The sequence below is a fragment of the Acromyrmex echinatior genome, chromosome 14 (assembly GCF_024713525.1).
Source record: "Acromyrmex echinatior isolate Ae372 chromosome 14, ASM2471352v2, whole genome shotgun sequence".
In the NCBI taxonomy this organism is placed as follows: domain Eukaryota; kingdom Metazoa; phylum Arthropoda; class Insecta; order Hymenoptera; family Formicidae; genus Acromyrmex; species Acromyrmex echinatior.
Genome location: NC_141865.1, coordinates 2,118,644 through 2,136,859, shown reverse-complemented (window position 1 = coordinate 2,136,859; position 18,216 = coordinate 2,118,644). Strand labels below are relative to the sequence as shown.

At 36.4% G+C, this 18,216-nt stretch overlaps 1 protein-coding gene across 1 annotated transcript in view; it reads right to left on the bottom strand.

The window, feature by feature from the left end:
• mgl (low-density lipoprotein receptor-related protein megalin) overlaps window positions 1-18,216 on the bottom strand; it is a 70,084-nt gene that overhangs the window by 12,903 nt on the left and 38,965 nt on the right. The window contains exons 5-22 of the mRNA XM_011057831.2: window positions 16,349-16,603; window positions 15,811-15,927; window positions 14,771-15,630; window positions 14,018-14,519; window positions 13,098-13,848; window positions 11,986-12,702; window positions 10,523-11,876; window positions 10,233-10,434; window positions 9,121-10,120; window positions 7,944-8,592; window positions 6,622-7,792; window positions 6,093-6,513; window positions 5,748-5,956; window positions 5,221-5,616; window positions 3,932-4,499; window positions 3,200-3,443; window positions 2,481-3,088; window positions 2,123-2,418 (exon numbers count right to left, since the gene is read on the bottom strand). Of these exons, the coding sequence (XP_011056133.2) occupies window positions 2,123-2,418; window positions 2,481-3,088; window positions 3,200-3,443; window positions 3,932-4,499; window positions 5,221-5,616; window positions 5,748-5,956; window positions 6,093-6,513; window positions 6,622-7,792; window positions 7,944-8,592; window positions 9,121-10,120; window positions 10,233-10,434; window positions 10,523-11,876; window positions 11,986-12,702; window positions 13,098-13,848; window positions 14,018-14,519; window positions 14,771-15,630; window positions 15,811-15,927; window positions 16,349-16,603 (10,320 nt within the window). The remainder of the gene's footprint in view (window positions 1-2,122; window positions 2,419-2,480; window positions 3,089-3,199; window positions 3,444-3,931; window positions 4,500-5,220; window positions 5,617-5,747; window positions 5,957-6,092; window positions 6,514-6,621; window positions 7,793-7,943; window positions 8,593-9,120; window positions 10,121-10,232; window positions 10,435-10,522; window positions 11,877-11,985; window positions 12,703-13,097; window positions 13,849-14,017; window positions 14,520-14,770; window positions 15,631-15,810; window positions 15,928-16,348; window positions 16,604-18,216) is intronic.

Below are 18,216 nucleotides of genomic sequence, written 5' to 3'. Positions count from 1 at the left end.
AATGCCTATTTTTGCAATGCTTGATTTTATCTATCTGAAAATGAGTTCAATCTATTACATACTCACTTTTTGCGCTGACTGTGTATTTTAGAAACGTTAAATAAAGTTTTTTAATTGCAATACTGATATACTTGCGTTTTACTATCGATTTCTCGGGGCATCTCATATTAGTAATTTTTTGACTTTGCGATTTACTCACTTTTTAAATTTCTTTAATTTTCAAAAAAAAATGGAATTTGAATTAAATTTTATATAACGTTATCTTAAAACTTATTAAATTCCCTTCAAAATGCCCTATTATTTTTTAAATTCTGCCCATAGACTTCTAGCATTTATCCAAAATAAACTCGATATCTCATAATAGGAATCTTTCCTCCAATATCGATAAAATGAGAAATCTTAAAATATTTTAGAATTTATGTGTAAAGAATTCTAGAAAAAATTTTTTCATCATTTCTAAAGTATTCTAATTCGTAAAAAAGAGAATTTTTTAAAAGTTATGAAATTATATAAAAATACATATATTCTAAAAAATTACGTTTTAAGTTTTTGTAATTAAAAAATTTTAAGAACTTTTTAATAGAAATATAAACATCGACAAAAAAGGGTTATTAAAAGTTGGCGCGGTAAATAGAACATAATCATATTATAATCAGGCTATATTATTGATTTACAAATCGTACATTTCGATTCCAATTTGAGCCATCTTCAGCAGTATTAATAGTTAATATACAAAATTAACAGTAATTTCGCATATTTTGTTCTACATGTCAATATTAGTAAAATATTAGTAAAATATTAGTAAAAAATGTACATTTAGCCGTCCTATATTCTCATAAACTCTCGAGATAATTAGTAATTTATTAGAGAGTTTTTTGAACGATATATAATCGTCTATTATGACTATGCTCACAAGTCTAAAGGTCATGGCACACAAAAAAAATTAAGGTGTAGGACGTCAGTCAAGACAGTAAGCTAATCGACCAATCACAATAGAGACTGTAAGACCATAACGTAACGTAAGCAGTAACGAATCCAACATGTTAATTTCCTTACTGCTTAAGTCTTACGTCTTAAGTTTTTATAAGTACCAAAGTCTTAATATCAACCTTTGCGAATTGAAAATCGTTTTTTGTTATTTTAATTATTTTAAATTAACAATATAGAATTGTAATTGTAAAAAAAATTAAACACTTGTTAAAAAAGAATTATTTTAATAGTAAAATATATATTCGAATATTATGAACAGATTTGGATGTTATGTGAGTGGACAATATATTGTACGTGATAATTTAAATACCTGATAATTTCATTTTTAGGATGCTAAAGAAATTGCACATATCAAAATCAATGACATGATCTTTCATTTCTGCATATATATTTTCTTTTTTTTAGAAGATTTCTTGTTTATATTACCGATAGGGATGTCCACATTTACATTAAATTAATAATTTCAATACCAAAACAAACATATAAAACAACAAATTTATCAAATGACAAGAACATTTTTTTCGTCAGTATGCAAGAAATATCAAAATATTTTCTTAAAACGCTCATGTGTATATAATATCCAATCCTACTTTAAATCTAAATGTTGCATGCAATTTCTTAACTGGATGATAATGGCTGCGTTTCATAAATAAAAAATAATAATAAAAATAACTTGTGATATGCGTTACTTTTATTCGACAGATATATAGCTATTGCCAGATATATAGCTATTGTCTAACTAAATAACTTGAACAACGTTTAGATTTAATGAAGTATTAAATGTCTCGCTTTTTTAAGCGCAGCGAAATACACTGTGACAAGCTTTTTATCATGAACTATTGTAATTTTGTATAGTGCGGAATTACTTATTCTTAATTTTGTATATTAATCATTACTGCTGAGAATGGATCATCTTCAAATTGGAGTCGAAACGGTTTGTGAATTGATTGTAATCTGATGTTAAAGTAACACAAATGTACTCTGTTTACCGCTGTTTGCCGCAACTCCTAACTCTCTTTTACTAATGTTTGTATTTCTTAAGACAAGTCCATTTTTGTTATAATATTATTATTTCAATTTTATTGATTTTATCATTAATTATTTTTCAACAGAGATGTTACATGATACTTACGGCAAATGGAAGGATCTTCATCGCTACCATCTTTACAATCGGCATCCCCATCACATTTCCAAGAGTCGTGAACGCAACGGCCATTGGATTTACACTTAAACTCGAGTTCCCCGCATTCGAGGGCGCATTTAGCTTCGTCACTTTTGTCACCGCAGTCGTCAATTCCATCGCAAATCGTTACACTCGGCGTACAATTTCTGTTTGCACATTGGAAGAAACTTGGTCGACAAATCCTTGGTGGACAACTGAACGATGACTCGTCAGTACCGTCCTTGCAATCCTTTTCTCCATCGCATCTACGATATATTTTTATTGGAATTCTTCTGTTGTTTGACAACTTAATCTAAACATATCTTACCTCCAATACCAAGGAATGCACTTCTCGTCGGGTGGTCCACAACGATGCTGACCAGCGGTACAATTCGCTATGCATGTTTTGTCGTCCTTGTCCAGAATGAATTGATTCGGACACTTACATTTATAGGAAGTGACTCCAGGCTGGCCATATCCTTCGAGCAAGTACGAGCTAGCGGGCGGTGCAATTAGACAGAGATGCGAGCAACCACCGTTGTTATTCGCGCAGGGATTATTATAGGGTAGCTGCCGAAGAGGATGATAGGCGTGAATGTCATAGGGTCGATGGGTGGTGTTGCGTAGCACCTGTAGGTGCGCACCAGAGAATTTCTCCGCCCTACTAATCGCTTTTAGATTCCAATCAGTCCAATAAATGAAGTCGTCAAACACAGTGATGGCAAACACATGTGGCACAGAAGCGCCTTTCAGGACGATCCGCCGATTGTGGCCCTCGAGATCGGCGAAGGCGATGTAATCTAGATGGGCGTCTGCCCAGAAGATGCGATCGGTGAAGTAATCGATTGTCAGGGCGTTTGGCCAGGCGATATCGTCCTCCCATGTCAGAATTCGAGTGAAGTTGCTACCATCCATGCCCATCTTACCGATGTACGCCTGAAATTTAGTAATTTATGATTACGTCTTTATAACTTTGTAATAATTTTGTCTACAATACAATTATCTACGAGGAAACTAGAATATTTAATGTAAAATAATAAAATCCACCTGAAGATGCCAGGACGTAAAGTATAAGTATCCAGCACCGGGATGGACAGCAATCGCGCGTGGGTCTGCTATTCCGCTCTGCAAAGTCTTTCTGTTTGTGCCATCAAGTTCAGCAACGTCCAAATGCTTTGCGTGACGATCCAACCAATACAATTTCCGACCAACCCAATCGATAGCAATACCCTCGAGACCTAGACTGTCGTGACGAATAATTGGTTCCCTCTCACCGCCATTCACTGGTGCTCTATAAATAAAGAAAAAGCATTTAAATGAAACAAACCTTTTAGCAAAAAAGATATCCATCTTATCCTAGTGAATATCTTTCTCTTTAGAATTCACAATTCTAATTTTTAGAATATTTATATAAATTTTTGAATTTTTTTTAGAGTTTTTATATAATTTTATTCTTTTATATATATATATATATATAAGAAAAGTTTTAAGATTTTTATACGGATTGAAACATTTTTGTAGAAATGCTGAGAAAATTTTTTTTCTGAAAATTTTCATACATTGAAATATAGTTTGAAATATAGAATCTTGAAATATAGTTTGATTTCTAAAATTTCTAAATATAATACTATAATACTCACAAAATTTTAAAAAGTTAAGAATTTTTCTAATTTTTACAACATTTTTTGAAATATAAAGAAATTCTTAAAAATATTATGAAACAATATGAGAATTTTTTTTCACCAGAGATAGCATTAAACAGGAAAAAACACAATGTACCTATATATTGTTTTCGCGGTAACGTCGCAGAAGTATAGCATTTGCTGGGCGTAATCCGCGTCAAGCGCAACAACGTTGATCAAATCCTGATGCATCAAACTGTACTGGGACGCATCAATCGACATGTTCCTAACGTAATACTTATTCGTGAATACTATCCACGGTTGAACATTGTCCCTTCGCTTGCATGTATGCTCATCAGCCTCCCTCTCATACCAGCGCTCGTTGCATTTGCAATAGTAACCACCAGGCGTGTTCTCACATTGCTGGCTGCACACTTGAGGCGTTTCAATGCATTCATCAATGTCATCGCAGGCTTTTCCATCGGCCAGCAGTTTATAGCCAGGGTTACACTCGCAGTAGAAGCTAGTCGGTGTATCCACGCATTTCTGCCCGCACTGGTTTATCTCGACTCGAGCGCATTCGTCCACATTGCAGTGCAGCGGCTCGTCGCTTTCGTCTGCACAATCTGGTTCCTTGTTGCACACTAACTGCGAGTCAATGCAGTTTCCATTCGCGCACATAAAGTCCTTCGGATTAGGACACGTTGTATTCTTTCCCTTAGATGCTAAAAGAAAATTAATATTATTTCATATCGCGCCAAAAAGAAAATTGGAAAAAGAAAGATTGAATGAATATTTGGATATACTTAAAATTCAAAATTTCCACATTTTTTTCATGTGAAAGTTGAGGATATTTCTCACGCATTTTTAGTATTCCTCTTTCTTAGATTTTTTTTAATTCTTTATATTTTTCAGAATTTTCATATAATTTTCAGAATTTCTATGTAATTTTTCAAAATGAATCACACAAAATGTACAAATTGAATCGAAATATAAAAGTGCTGAAAAATTTCTTTTCTAAAACTTTTTATATAAAAACTTAGAACGTTCGTATGGAATATAAGAAATCTGGGTTCGATTCCCAGCCAAGCTATTTTTTGCAATATTTATTTACAATTTGTCAGTACATTAATATCTTTCTAATAAGGTGCTAGATTGAGCATCAAATTATTAAATTAATAAATGCTTATCAATTTAATTTGTGATATTACTGTAGTAGTTTAATTGCGTTTATAAGTCCGAAAAATCATTTCGGAGCGCAGTTTCAAATGACTACATATTTAGTATATAAATTCACATAGAAATTATTTAAAAACTAAGATCCAATTTCGATCGTGATAGACATTAAACTCTTACTTGTTGTGTATTCACATATACGGTCTTAATAAATCGTTTATTATTTTTTATATTAATCTAGCGACGCAGTAACTGTTAAATTATACTTACGACATCCTACTTCGTCCGAATGATCGCCACAATCGTCTTGGCCGTCACAGCGGAACTGCTTGCGTATGCATTTGAAGTTCTGACAAGTAAACTCTTGGCTGTTACAAGATTTGTACTGGGTATTACAGAACTTGTCCTCGTCGCTACCGTCACCGCAATCGTTATCATGATCGCATAACCAGCTGCGATTCAGACATCGTCCATTTTTACACGTAAACTGATTGTCAGAGCAAGGAGTTGGAGCTGGGCAATGATGCAAAGTTACATTCTCATCAGCCCCGTCAACACAGTCCGGATCTCCGTCGCACAGCCATTTTTTCGGGATACATTGGGCACGATTCCACATCTTATTCGCGGTGCAAGTAAATTCGGTTTCTTCATCACACTTTCTATCATCTAATCAAAATAAATTAACTCCTCAAGATACAGTGGAAAGTAATTTTTAATTATAATGCGGGATTGAAATATTATAAATATCAAAGTTTTAAATGAACGACGCGCGAGTATTGTATAATTAAAAAACTTACTGCACTGATGACGCTCGTCTTCGTCAGAGTTATCTAGACAATCGTTGTCTCCATCGCAGATGTAAATTCTAGGAATACAGTTGCCATTATCGCATGTGAATAGATCGCCAAAGCATGTTCTACCTTCGGATTGGCAATAACCAGGAGGCTCGTCGCTTCCGTCTAGACAGTCATCATCTCCGTCGCAATACCAAGTGGCTGGAATGCACCTGGACAATACGCATGCATTTAGAAAATATTTTCTATAAATATTTTATATAAAAAAAATCGTAAGACATTACAATTTTCAAAATAATTTTAAAGCCATCCGGTTATTAAAATTATTTGTCAAACGTAGACTTTTACCTGTGATTGGGACATCGGAAGCTATTCTGAGGGCAGGTCCTTTGAGCACAATGAATCGGATTTTCGTCGCTATTATCACCACAATCGTTGTCGCCATCGCAGAGCCAGTAAGGCTCTACACAAATGTTTGTTTTTTCGCACTTGAGATGATTTAACGGGCATGTAGTGTTACGAGGACATCGCTCATATGTCTCGTCCGAAGTATCTTTGTCTTTACAGTCATTAATACCGTTGCACACTTGAGATTGTGGGATACAGCGGTGATTAGTGCAGGTGAATTCTCCTGATGCACAAGGTGGGTAAACGCAACCTTCCTCATCACTACCGTCCCGACAGTCATTTTCATGGTCGCATTTCCATGTTTTGAAGATACATCGGCCGTTGTTACAACGGAATTCATTTGGGCTGCACGAATGATGAGCTAAAATGTAAGAAGATCGTTTATATAGATTTTTTAATAAACATATTGTTAGAGATACTTGCTTTGAATTCATTTATTTTGATAAGATGATAGCTTTATGACACTTACAACAATAATTGGTATTCTCATCGGACTCGTCACCGCAATCATCATCACCATCGCATGCCCACATCCGGGAGATACATCTGCCGTTTCTACAAGCAAACTTGTTTCTATCGCAAGTGACGTTCTTTGGTACACACATTCTATTTTCATTCACCAGTCTGCTGTTATCGTCACATTTGCATTCCGGCAAGCCATTGTTGCCTGGATGGCAGGATTGATCACAGCCGCCGTTACTGATGTTGCAAGGATTAACACTACATATTTGTCTACCTCCGGAAAAGACGTGAAGATCTCGCGGAGAATCCTCCAATCGCTTCGCCAGCTCGATTTTGTCGGCTCCAGTGTGCTTCTCCGCTCGGTAAACTCCACGAAGCTGAAGATCCGTCCAATAAATATGCTCCTTATAGACAGTGATAGCAAACGGATAGATGGTAGCGCTAACCAAAATTTCTCTGTGCTTCCCTTCGAGATCAGACCGCTCAATCTTCTCACGTACAGCATCGGTCCAATACAACATTCGATCCTCATAATCGATTGCTAGGCCACTGGGTTGCGAAAGATCTTTATCAATAATAGTGCGTTTCAGCGATCCCGCCATAGTTGTTTTGAATATTTTCCCGGATGTTCCAAAACGACCCCAATCCGTGAAGTAAAGCGAGCCGTTGCAGGGATCAACAACGATGGCGCGCGGACGATCTACGCGTGCAATCATCACCAAATTAGATCCGTCAATGTCCATTGCGTAGATGCTGTTATTGGACGAATCCGTCCAATATACTTTCTTTTGAGTCCAATCATATGAAATGCCTTCGGGATTAATTCCTTTACTGATTAATGTGTGCAGATCGGAGGAGGACGGTCGATCCGACGGCGTCCACGCGATCTTCGCCCAAGGACGAATCTGAGTGAACAACAGCTTTTTATCCTGATAATCAAAATCCACTCCGACTACATTTGTCAGGTTCCCAACAGGTGCAAAAGGCATATTAGTGTTGTGTGGATCTAAATTAATAGCACGGATTTCGGTTCGGGTGGCGAATACCAGATATTCTTGAACGTTTTCACAGTTACGACCATCGGGAGAGAGTTCACCCACTGCGCAATCGCAAGTGAACGATTTAGGACTATCCTTTGGGAAAGCGAAGCATAGTTGAGAGCATCCGCCATTTGTTACCTGAAAAAATAAGAATTTTTTATTTGTGTCTTTTTAATTTTGTTTAGAAATTATTTTTGTGCTAATTGTTTCTTTTAAAGTAATTTTAGACTAAAAAAAATAATTTTACCTTCTTAAATAAAAGATTATGCATATCTCAATTCATATTTACCTGCGCGCAAGGATTTGTGATATCTGGTGGTTGACTATTTTGATCAAAGATCGCAATGTCTCTAAGCTTTTGTAAATTTGTTCTAACAGGAATAGGAAGGCTAGTATTGCCTTTCAATTTGCTCGCCTTAAAAACGGTGGCCAAATTTCGATCAACCCAGTAGACGTCTCCGCCGAAAATGGCAACGCCCATTGGATTTGGTACATTTCTACGAATGATTTCTTGATTTCCACCAGTGTAAGACACTTTTTGGATGGTGTCCAATTTCGAGTCCACCCAGTAAACGTCGTGTGTTGCGAGATCAATCGTTAGATCGCGAGGTGTACTAATACCGGACGTCACAATAGGGGACCAATTGCTACCATCGAGGAAGGCTTTGCCTATTCGAGGATATTGTCCATAATCGATCCAATACAAATATCGTTTAATAGGATTTACAGCTAGCTCCCGAGGAGCATCTGTCGTCATCTTTACAAGCACCTTTCGATTGGAACCGTCTAACCAGCAAACTTCCACGTAGTTATCATGAGGGAAAACATTAGCAAAGTATAAATTCCCTGCTATCCAATCCACTGCTAAACCACGAATTCCATTGGAACCAATTCCTTGTTTGATTATTTGTTGCAATTCCGTTCCATTGGGTCGTATTCTAAAATAAAATAGAAATGAATAGAACATTATAGTTATTATATGCAGTGTATTTAATAAGTCGATCGCATAGAGGTAGAGCGGACTAAACTGATTGCGAGTCGAAACTCCTCTACCATTTTGTACTTCTCGCAATAGTTAACAAGATATTAATTACTAAAAATCGCCGAATATTGATTTTCAATAATTTTTTACTCAAGTACTATTAACTTTACAGAAAAATAGCAAATATGAAGAATTGTTTAGCAGAAAACGTCGCTATCTCATATTAGACGCCTATCTCATAATAGGGAGCTTTCCTCTAATTCAAGATGGAATTATTCCAAGTAATGAAAATCTAGCTTCGACCGTAATAGGCATTTTAAATTTCTAGTATTGATTTCTCACATATGCGATCTAAAATAAAGATTCTTAATTGTTTACACATACACGCACGCACGCACGCACGCATGCACGCACATCGTATCTTTATGAAGAAATTATCCAAAGAATTTAACATTTGTAAAAACATTTTTTAATCTTATCTTACCTGAAAATACCATTCCAAAAACCTCGATTGAATTCCACCCAATATATCCAGTTTCCTGCGTAATGTACATCAACATGAAGGATATGATGACCAGGTCCAGTAATGGGTATCATAGCTTCTTTGGAATCTTTAAGACTATAACCTCTAGCAACATCTAGCTGAGTTACCACTGCGAAAGTCTTGTAAGGTTCGCATCTGGTTTCCGTAACCTTCTTATATTCCATTCCGCAAGCACAAACGCGTGTACCTCCAGACGCAGGTAGACAAAGTTGTTCACAACCTCCGTTATTTATAAGACAAGGATGAGATCCAGTTACACGTTTTTTATAAATGGTTAGAGTACGAAGCTCAGAATCGTTATCAATAATAGTGACTGGATTATCGCCATTAGACAAATCAACACGCTCGATCTTATCAAAAAGTGAATCCAAGTAGTATAAACGAGATTCATGTACAGCTATTGCCTTAGGCATTGCTATGTTATTTGCTGCGGTGAGAATGGTACGAATATTCTGACCATCCGTTGACATAGATTTGATAAAAACTGGATTTTTGCAGGAGAAGTATAGCGTTTTGCTAGGTATATCGATAGTAATTGCTTCAGGGCGTTCTAGACTCTCTACAAGAACTAGCGGATTACTGCCGTCCATATTAACCCGCCCAATCTTCTGGGGTACTCCGAAACCTCCATCGTCCACCCAAAATACTTGTCCGTCAATAGGATCAACGCACATCGCCTTTGGTTTAGATACTGACGTTCGATTTCCATCATTTGATAAAACGATTGTACGGAATCGTGTCTTGCCATCTAATTTGATAGCTTCGATATTAGATGCAAATTTGTTGCCGATAAACATATTGCGTCCAAGCCAATCCAGTGCCATAGTGGATGGTGAACCGACAATACCAGTATCACCAGAAGGATTTGGAAACTCCGTCCGGTTGCCACCATTATAGGGAGTGACATAAATCGTACCGTTCTCGTTATCGCTATCTTTGCCTGATATAAATAATAAAATTAATAAATAATAAAATTCTCTCTTAAAACTTGAAGAATTTAGATCTTAAGAAGACTTTGCAAAACAAGAAGTATAAAAAAGTAATTATTATACTTTGCAACCAGTAGATAGTACGATCTCTTCTGTCATATTCGATAAATCTTCCGCCTTCCACACCTACGATAGGCGTGATGTATCCAGTTTTGGTTTCTTTAGGCGTTAGAGAAACGTCAATGATCTGAGAACCTCGAAGAACCATTAAGTATGGTGTTTCCTCTTCCATGCAACGTCCATCAGACAGTAATTTAAATCCAACCTTTTCAAACATCAGAGAAAAAAATAATTCAATCTAGATAAATAGAATTTCTGATAGTTTCTACTTTGAAATCTGTGTAATTACTTACCTGACATTTACAACTGTATCCTTTTGGATTAGGCGATAGAAGACATAAGTGTTCACAAGATGTGTTGGCGCAAGGATTTGCAGTGATCGGTTGTAGGACTGCATGGTGCACGTGTATGGAAAGAGGCTGCGAAATTAAATGCGACACCACCGTCTGATTAGAACCCTTAAATTTATGTGCAGAAAGAACTCGATTGAGCTGTCGATCAGTCCAATACATAGTGTCCTCGAAGAGAGTAAGTGAATGGGGATGCAGAAGGTAGTGCGAGCTAGCTAAAACCTGAAGTCTCTGGCTACCATCATATTTACAAGTATCGATAAAGTCTAATTTACTATCTGCGAAATATATTCTGCGATTTGCAATATCTAGCGCAAGACCGTTTGGCCAATAAATTTTTGTACTGATAATAGTAGATCGATTGGTGCCATCCATTCCAATTCTTTCGATTCTAGGGTTTTCACCCCAATCGGTCCAGAAGAGCCATCTCGCACCTTCACTGGGATCTAAACACATTCCACGTGGCTGTGTAATATTCTCTTTAACGAGAATCATTCTTCCAACTCCAGTCTCCTTAGCAACTTCGATTGTATTCAGTTTTGAGTCTAACCAGTACAGATTCTGACCAATCCAGTCGTAGGCTAGACCTTCTACCAAATCTAAACCAGTACTAATGATGTCTTGAGGATCACTACCACGATCCAACCGTGAGATTCGCTTCAACTTCATGTCCGACCAGAAAATAGTACCTGTGTGCATATTACTGGCAGTCGCCACAACGTTCTCTACATTGATAGGAACTCGTTCCAATGCTTGATCTTGAAGATCAGCTACCAGAATAGTATGTCTATTGGAAATAATCAAAAACGCAGCACTATGATTAAATGCCTTGCACGTATGCTTATCCGCATCTAATGTGTAACCATTCACACAGCTGCAATAGTAGCTACCCTTTGTGTTCTTGCAGAGCTGCGAACATCTTCCATCCGGGTCGCATTCGTTTATATCTTGACATGTGAAGCTGTCATTGAGTTCCTCGCCAGCTGGACAGATGCATTGTGCACCAAATGGAGTTTGAATACAACCATTAGTACATAATCCATCTTGATGATGGCATTCGGCGGTGTCACAACCGGGTCCTTCATCCGCTCCATTGGGACAATCTAATTTACCGTCGCATACGCTGGTTGTATTCACGCAACGATTCTTTACGTTTGGACACTTCCATTGTTGGGAATCACACTTGAATGTAGGAGGACCGCATGCATGCAGTTCGATGTCTTCGTCAGATCCATCTCCACAATCATCTTTTCCATCACAGATATATGCTTTGAACACGCATCTCTCATTTCGGCATCTGAGGAATATATAAAATCGAATATCGATGAATTAAACAGAAATAAGATACATTTTAATCATCTATAATGCTTTCTAAAAGAAAATAAAATGTAATGAATATAACAAACCTGAAAAATCCAGTCTGGCAGTCGACTTTTCCGCATGATTCTGGTTCATCGGATTTGTCAGGACAATCCGCAGTACCATCGCAGTGCCAACTTTTCGGTATGCAGATACCTGAAATGACACACTGGAACTGCTTGTCAGTGTTACACTGATCCGGTGCTAATGATGGACAGCCTACTTCATCTGATCCATCATTACAATCACTAATGCCGTCACACTTATATGATGCTAAAACACACATCTTTCGATCTACGCATGTGAATTGTGTGCTAAGACAAGTAACTGGTGGACAATCCATCTCATCTTGTCGGTCAAAACAATCACTATCACCATCGCATACCCAGGACTGTGGTATGCAGTGACCGGAGCGTGGACAGGTGAACTGGAAGTACGAACAAGTTTTTGCTGCACAAAATTCACCCTCATCGGAGCTGTCACCGCAGTCATTCTCGGAATCGCACTTCCAAGTTGCGGGAATGCAGCGATTATTGGCACAAGCAAATTGATTAGCGCTACAAGTCACATTCGGACAACCCATCTCATCACTGTAATCACCACAATCGTTCTCGGAATCGCAATGGAATGTCATTGGTACGCAACGACCTGATTTGCATTGGAACTCATTTGCGCTACACGTCGGTTTTGTGCAGTTTTGCATTTCGTCACTATTGTCGAGGCAATCATTTTCACCATCGCATACCCAGGATTTTGGGACGCATCTAAAAGAAAATCGATTAAAAATTAAAATATTTGAATTTATAAATACACTTAGAAAAAACTTATCGATCTTTATATTTAATTAAATATAAGATAATATGTTGACTGAAAAATGGTGTTAGTTCTTATTTTTTAAATGAATAGTATACTGTAAAGCAGAGTAATTCAAGAGAAAATGGTACATTATGATCTCTTTTCTTCCTTTATGGAAAAATATTTTTACGACTCTTATAGAGTCGTAATACATTATTTTTTCCTCTATTAAATTGTCAATATATTACAATAATTAAATATATAAAACTTCTAAACTTTTTATTGAGAACTTTATCAAGTGTTGAATGTGTTGTGGTTGTAATCAGCTTCAATTATCAGTTAAAGAAGTCAAATTTTTACGCACCTCTGATTTGCGCAAGTAAAATCCCAAGTATGTGGACACGCCTGCAAAGGTGGTTCCCCATCAGGATCTGCTGCGCAACTTCTACCATTGCCTTGAAGACGTTCTCCATAAGGACATCCACATACTTGAATGAGCTTCGGTACTGATTGCATACCAGGGAACATGATATCAGAACGCGAAGAATTATCCGGAATAGCAAAGCAAAATTTTTCGCAACCGCCATTGTTGATAGTACAAGGATGATTATTCGTCGTTCTCTGAATATCACGGCTAAAAACTTTCACGCCGTAAAGTCTGTTAGTAGCAGGTTCACGAACCAAAATAGCTTCCTGCTCGCCAGTTTCTTTATGCAATCGAATAATAGCGTCAAGGCGCCAATCGGTGATATATATCCAATGCTCGTGAATGGCGATGGAAAACGGATGTCGTATCAGTTTAGAGTTCACCGTTCGCACATCCATACCGTCCAAGTTTGAGTGCTGCACGTTATCTAGGAGAGCGTCACACCAATACAATCGATCTTCAGTAAAATCGATCGCTAATCCATTTGGCCAACCCAGAGTTAGATTTCTGAAGACAACCACGTTGGAACCATCAGCGTGGGACCTGCTGATGTTAGCCGGACGATCCCATTCGGAGAAAAAGATGTAACCTTGGTTTGGATGAATTACGATCGCGCGAGGACGCTTCAGATTTTTCACTAGTGTTCGCCGATAGGTAACATTCCGAGTGCTGAGCACATTTAGTGTGCCTGAGAAAGTAGCAAAATTTTCATCATCTAAATAAAGTCTGCTTTTTATAATTTTTTTTTTAACTATAGGTTTCAATTGATTGTTAAAAAGTTACTAAAATTTATATTACAAATTAACCAAATTGAAGATTAACAGCAAACATTTAATAAGATTTTGTCATCAACAAACCTTTACGCGAATCGATATAGTACAGATTCTTTGCAGCCCAGTCAACTGCAAGCCCTTCCACCCCTTCATTTTGACTAGCCAGAACGATTTCACGTCCAGTCGCGTTCTGATGTACCCTGTATATAACATCCTGAAGAACATCACTATAATAGATGTATTGGTCGTGTGCGTCATAATCTAGTCCAACAAATCGTGCCCGCCTGGATGCAACCGGTAGAATAGCATCGCTAAAGCCTTCCATTACAGGATTGAGTACGCGTCCTTTAATAAACCTCTGCTGTGAATACATGAGAAACTCCTGCACTAAATTGCAGTTCCTCATGTCACCTGCCAATCGCCATCCAATGTGACAAGCACAGCGATAGCCTAATCGATTGTTTTGATCACTGGAGGCCGTGACAATGCACATATGTTGACAACCACCATTATTATTGCCACAGGGATTGGAGACGCTAGGTTGCGAGAGTGGATGTAAGGCTTTTATAGCTTTGGCGTCGCGTATCTTAAAAAAAAATTATAAATATTACAATATGAATCTAATATAGATCCTTTAATATAAATGTTCTCAAAACTGTTTAAGTAAATATATTGTATTAAACAACATAGTGTAACATCATTATTTAATTGAAGAATATATATCAATTACTCAAAGCAGTAGAAATCGATTAAATTGAGTTTCGTTTCTGTTCTATTACTAATCAAATATGAACATACTCGATTGTTGCACTCTCTCTCTCTCTCTCTTTCTCATACCTTGAATACACTTTGAATGGAATAATCTCCCTGAGTCTTGTCAACACTCATGACAGCCTGTTTGGTGCTGTCTGTCCAAAATATCCTGTTTTCAAAGAGAGTAAGTCTGATTGCAGATGGTACTTGAGAACCTCTGAGAATCATTACTCTATTGTGTCCTCTGTAGTCTGCCGTTTCAATGTAATCCAATAGGGAGTCACACCAGTATATCCTTTTAGCAATAATGTCAACGGCCACGCCGGAGACCTTATAAGCTGCTTGAGAGACAACAGGGAACGCATTAGTACCATCCATGTTGGTGCGTAGGACCTGCTTGCTGTCAGCGATGAACATGAGACCTTTCGTGGGATCCAACGCGATGTCAGTCGGGTTGGTGAGATTGGAGCCCACTACTATTCCATGGTAACGTCCATCCAACTCGAATACGTCCACTTTTTGTACAATAGAATCCGCCACGTAGAGTTTCTCGCCAATCCAATCTATCGCGATGGACACGGGTCCCCAGGAACCCGCCATACTGATGTCCACTTTAGCTGGCGTATCGCTACCGAGGTTGAGAGATTCCGAATGAACCTTCCGTGTCTTCATATCGCTCCAGAAAACCAAATTTCGCGAGTATAAGTAGTCCACCCCACTTGCACCGGTAGCGTTTGCAATTATTCTTCGGTCTTCGGCGGTCGAGCTTAATCGCCATATTGCGCGATCTTGCGCAAGTAAAAGCTCCAAGGAAGAGGTGTTCTGGGCACGACACTTGTTGACTCCATGAAGAATGTAACCGGGCGCGCAATAACACGTATACCATCCGTCAGTATTTTCGCACAGTTGTTCACAGAAGCCCCACTCAAAGCATTCGTCTCGATCTGCAGAAAGAAAAAAGTCTAATGGACGACGCGGAAGAAAGGATGCAAAAGTGGGCGAGCTCTATGAGTAAATTCTTAAATTTTTCTAATTCAGGATTCTTCAATCATTGCATTATTAGATACTAAAAATCATTGCATATTGGATTAATAGTTTTAATTTGTAAAAGTCAAATAGCTTACCAACACAAGTCCGTGAATCGTTGGCAAGTATTCTTCCTTCGGGACAGTAACAAATCCCTCCAGTAGGAGAGGCTTGACATTTATGTTGGCAACCAAGTGAGCCACACATACTTGTTGCTGTACGATAAAGAATTATTATAAAGATTTTATTCTTTTAAATGTTCTTTTAAATGCTAGTTTTTTAATGTGAACCTAAATCTATATATTCTACATTTAATACAATTTAAAATATAGAGAATGCACATAGTCTATATAAAAAAAATTTCATATCTAATATATTTCAAAATGTTAATGAGATTTGTTACTTGGAGTTTTAAATGCGTTATCTTTTTGTTTCTCTGTATATTAATTAATTATAATATTTATCATAATTTTTATCAAGTTTGTAACTATTAATGATGTTATTGTGTGCTCGCGAAATATTTTACATAATCTTCTGATATTGTTAAAAAGAACTGATGTAACAAATGTATGATTGTTTTAAATTTTTTGCGCTTAATATTATAATTTAACACATATAAAGTTAAATTGCTCTTACAACATGCCGCTTCTTCGTCCGCCCCGTCCTCGCAATCCTGTTTTCCATCGCATAGCTGAGATCGATTGATGCATAATGGTTTTCCATCCGCTGCACCTTTCGGACACATGAACTTGTTTCCTGGACAGAGTGTCATTGTGCAAGACTTCTCATCGGAACCATCCTGGCAATCTTTATATCCGTCACATTGATATGCTATCGGAATGCAGAGTGCATTGACGCATCGGAACTGATCACTGGTGCAAGGTGGAAAACCTGAATATTATCAAGAAATCTCTCATTATTTTTACGAACTGTCACGATTTGATTTCATATATAAGATATTCCAAATTTTTTGACACACCGCTTGTAGCAGATAGATTGAACTAAACTCGAAAGTCTTCTAACATTTTATAATTTTTATAATTTTTTTCTTAGTCACTCAAATGAGTAAAATGTTCAAAATTGATACATAAAATAATTTTAAGATATCTTTAAGAGTTCTCTGAGAAATTTCTTTAAGATACTTCATAAGGAACTCCGAAAGATATAGTAAAGTTGTCTTATATGCATCGATTTTATCAACAATCATGCGTCACTTATTCAGCAATCTTTAAAAATTAATATCTCATTAACTATTGCGAGAATAACAAAATGGTACAGGAATTTTCGACTTAGGTATACCTGCCCACAAGTGGTGTGTTAAAAAATTTGAGACACCCTGTATAGTATATATTCAAAAAGACTACAAAGCAAAATAATAATATAACAATTATAATAATAATATAATATAATAATATGCCAGAACGCATTGTGAGCGTTTCTGAAAGAGCCACGACATGAATTTCGCATTGTGGCTAAATCTCAAAAGTCATAACGCGTTGTAGTCGATTTTTTTCGCTCAGTGAGCGTTTTCAGTCTTTGAGCCTAACATATATATTACATAGTCATTAAAAACATCTTTTATGATAACTTGATACAATAAAATTTGGGAAAATTAATGGCAAAAATTTAATTAAAATTTTAATCACTCGATGTTTATAACGTCGAGAAGTTCTTATTAACATCATACTTTGTAGAAATTGTTACAATTTAAATTTTATTTTCTTAAACAGTAACAGATAACAAAAATTCATAGCGTACTTCATTTATTTCATGTTCATATGTTTTAGGCAATTATTATACTATTCGATCAAAGAATGTTTCAGCTTCAAAAATCTGTTTTTTTTTTTAATTATAATACTATGATTTTTAATGGAGTTATGAGCAATCAAAGTCTCAAAATGCTCCTTCTATATGATAACTCAGTAACAAAAAAAATCTTAGAAATATTAATTTTTAAAAATGGTTTTATAAAGAAAACTTTAAGCTTTCATGTTAAAAAGTTAAATTTTCGCCAATTTTTTTGGATACACCTGATGAAAATGAGAAGAAATTTTCCCACTATTTCCAGTTTTGTAATTTTCTATATATAAAAATTATCAAATTTATAGAAACTCAAAAGACATGGTAACCTGTCAAAAGTCGAGATTCTAAGTTTAAAAATCTCTTTCTTAAATTTAAATTTATTTATTTTTAATAAAGTTAATAAGTTACAGTTGCCTGAATTATGAAGTTTGTAGCGCTACGATTAGATTTTGTTCCGATGCATTGGCTGCGTTCAACAGAAAAAGCAGCTCTGCAACTATTGTAAAATTTTTTAATATGATTAGTCTTGCCTTTCGATCCTCGATGTAAATGTACAAACCAATACATTATATAATTATCAAAAGGCGTTTCCTGATAACTTATATAATATAAATAAGGGAAATAAATAAAAAAAAGTAAAGAACAATGATTTTCTAAAAATAGATCAATTTCTGACTAAAACACACAAAGTAAATTATACA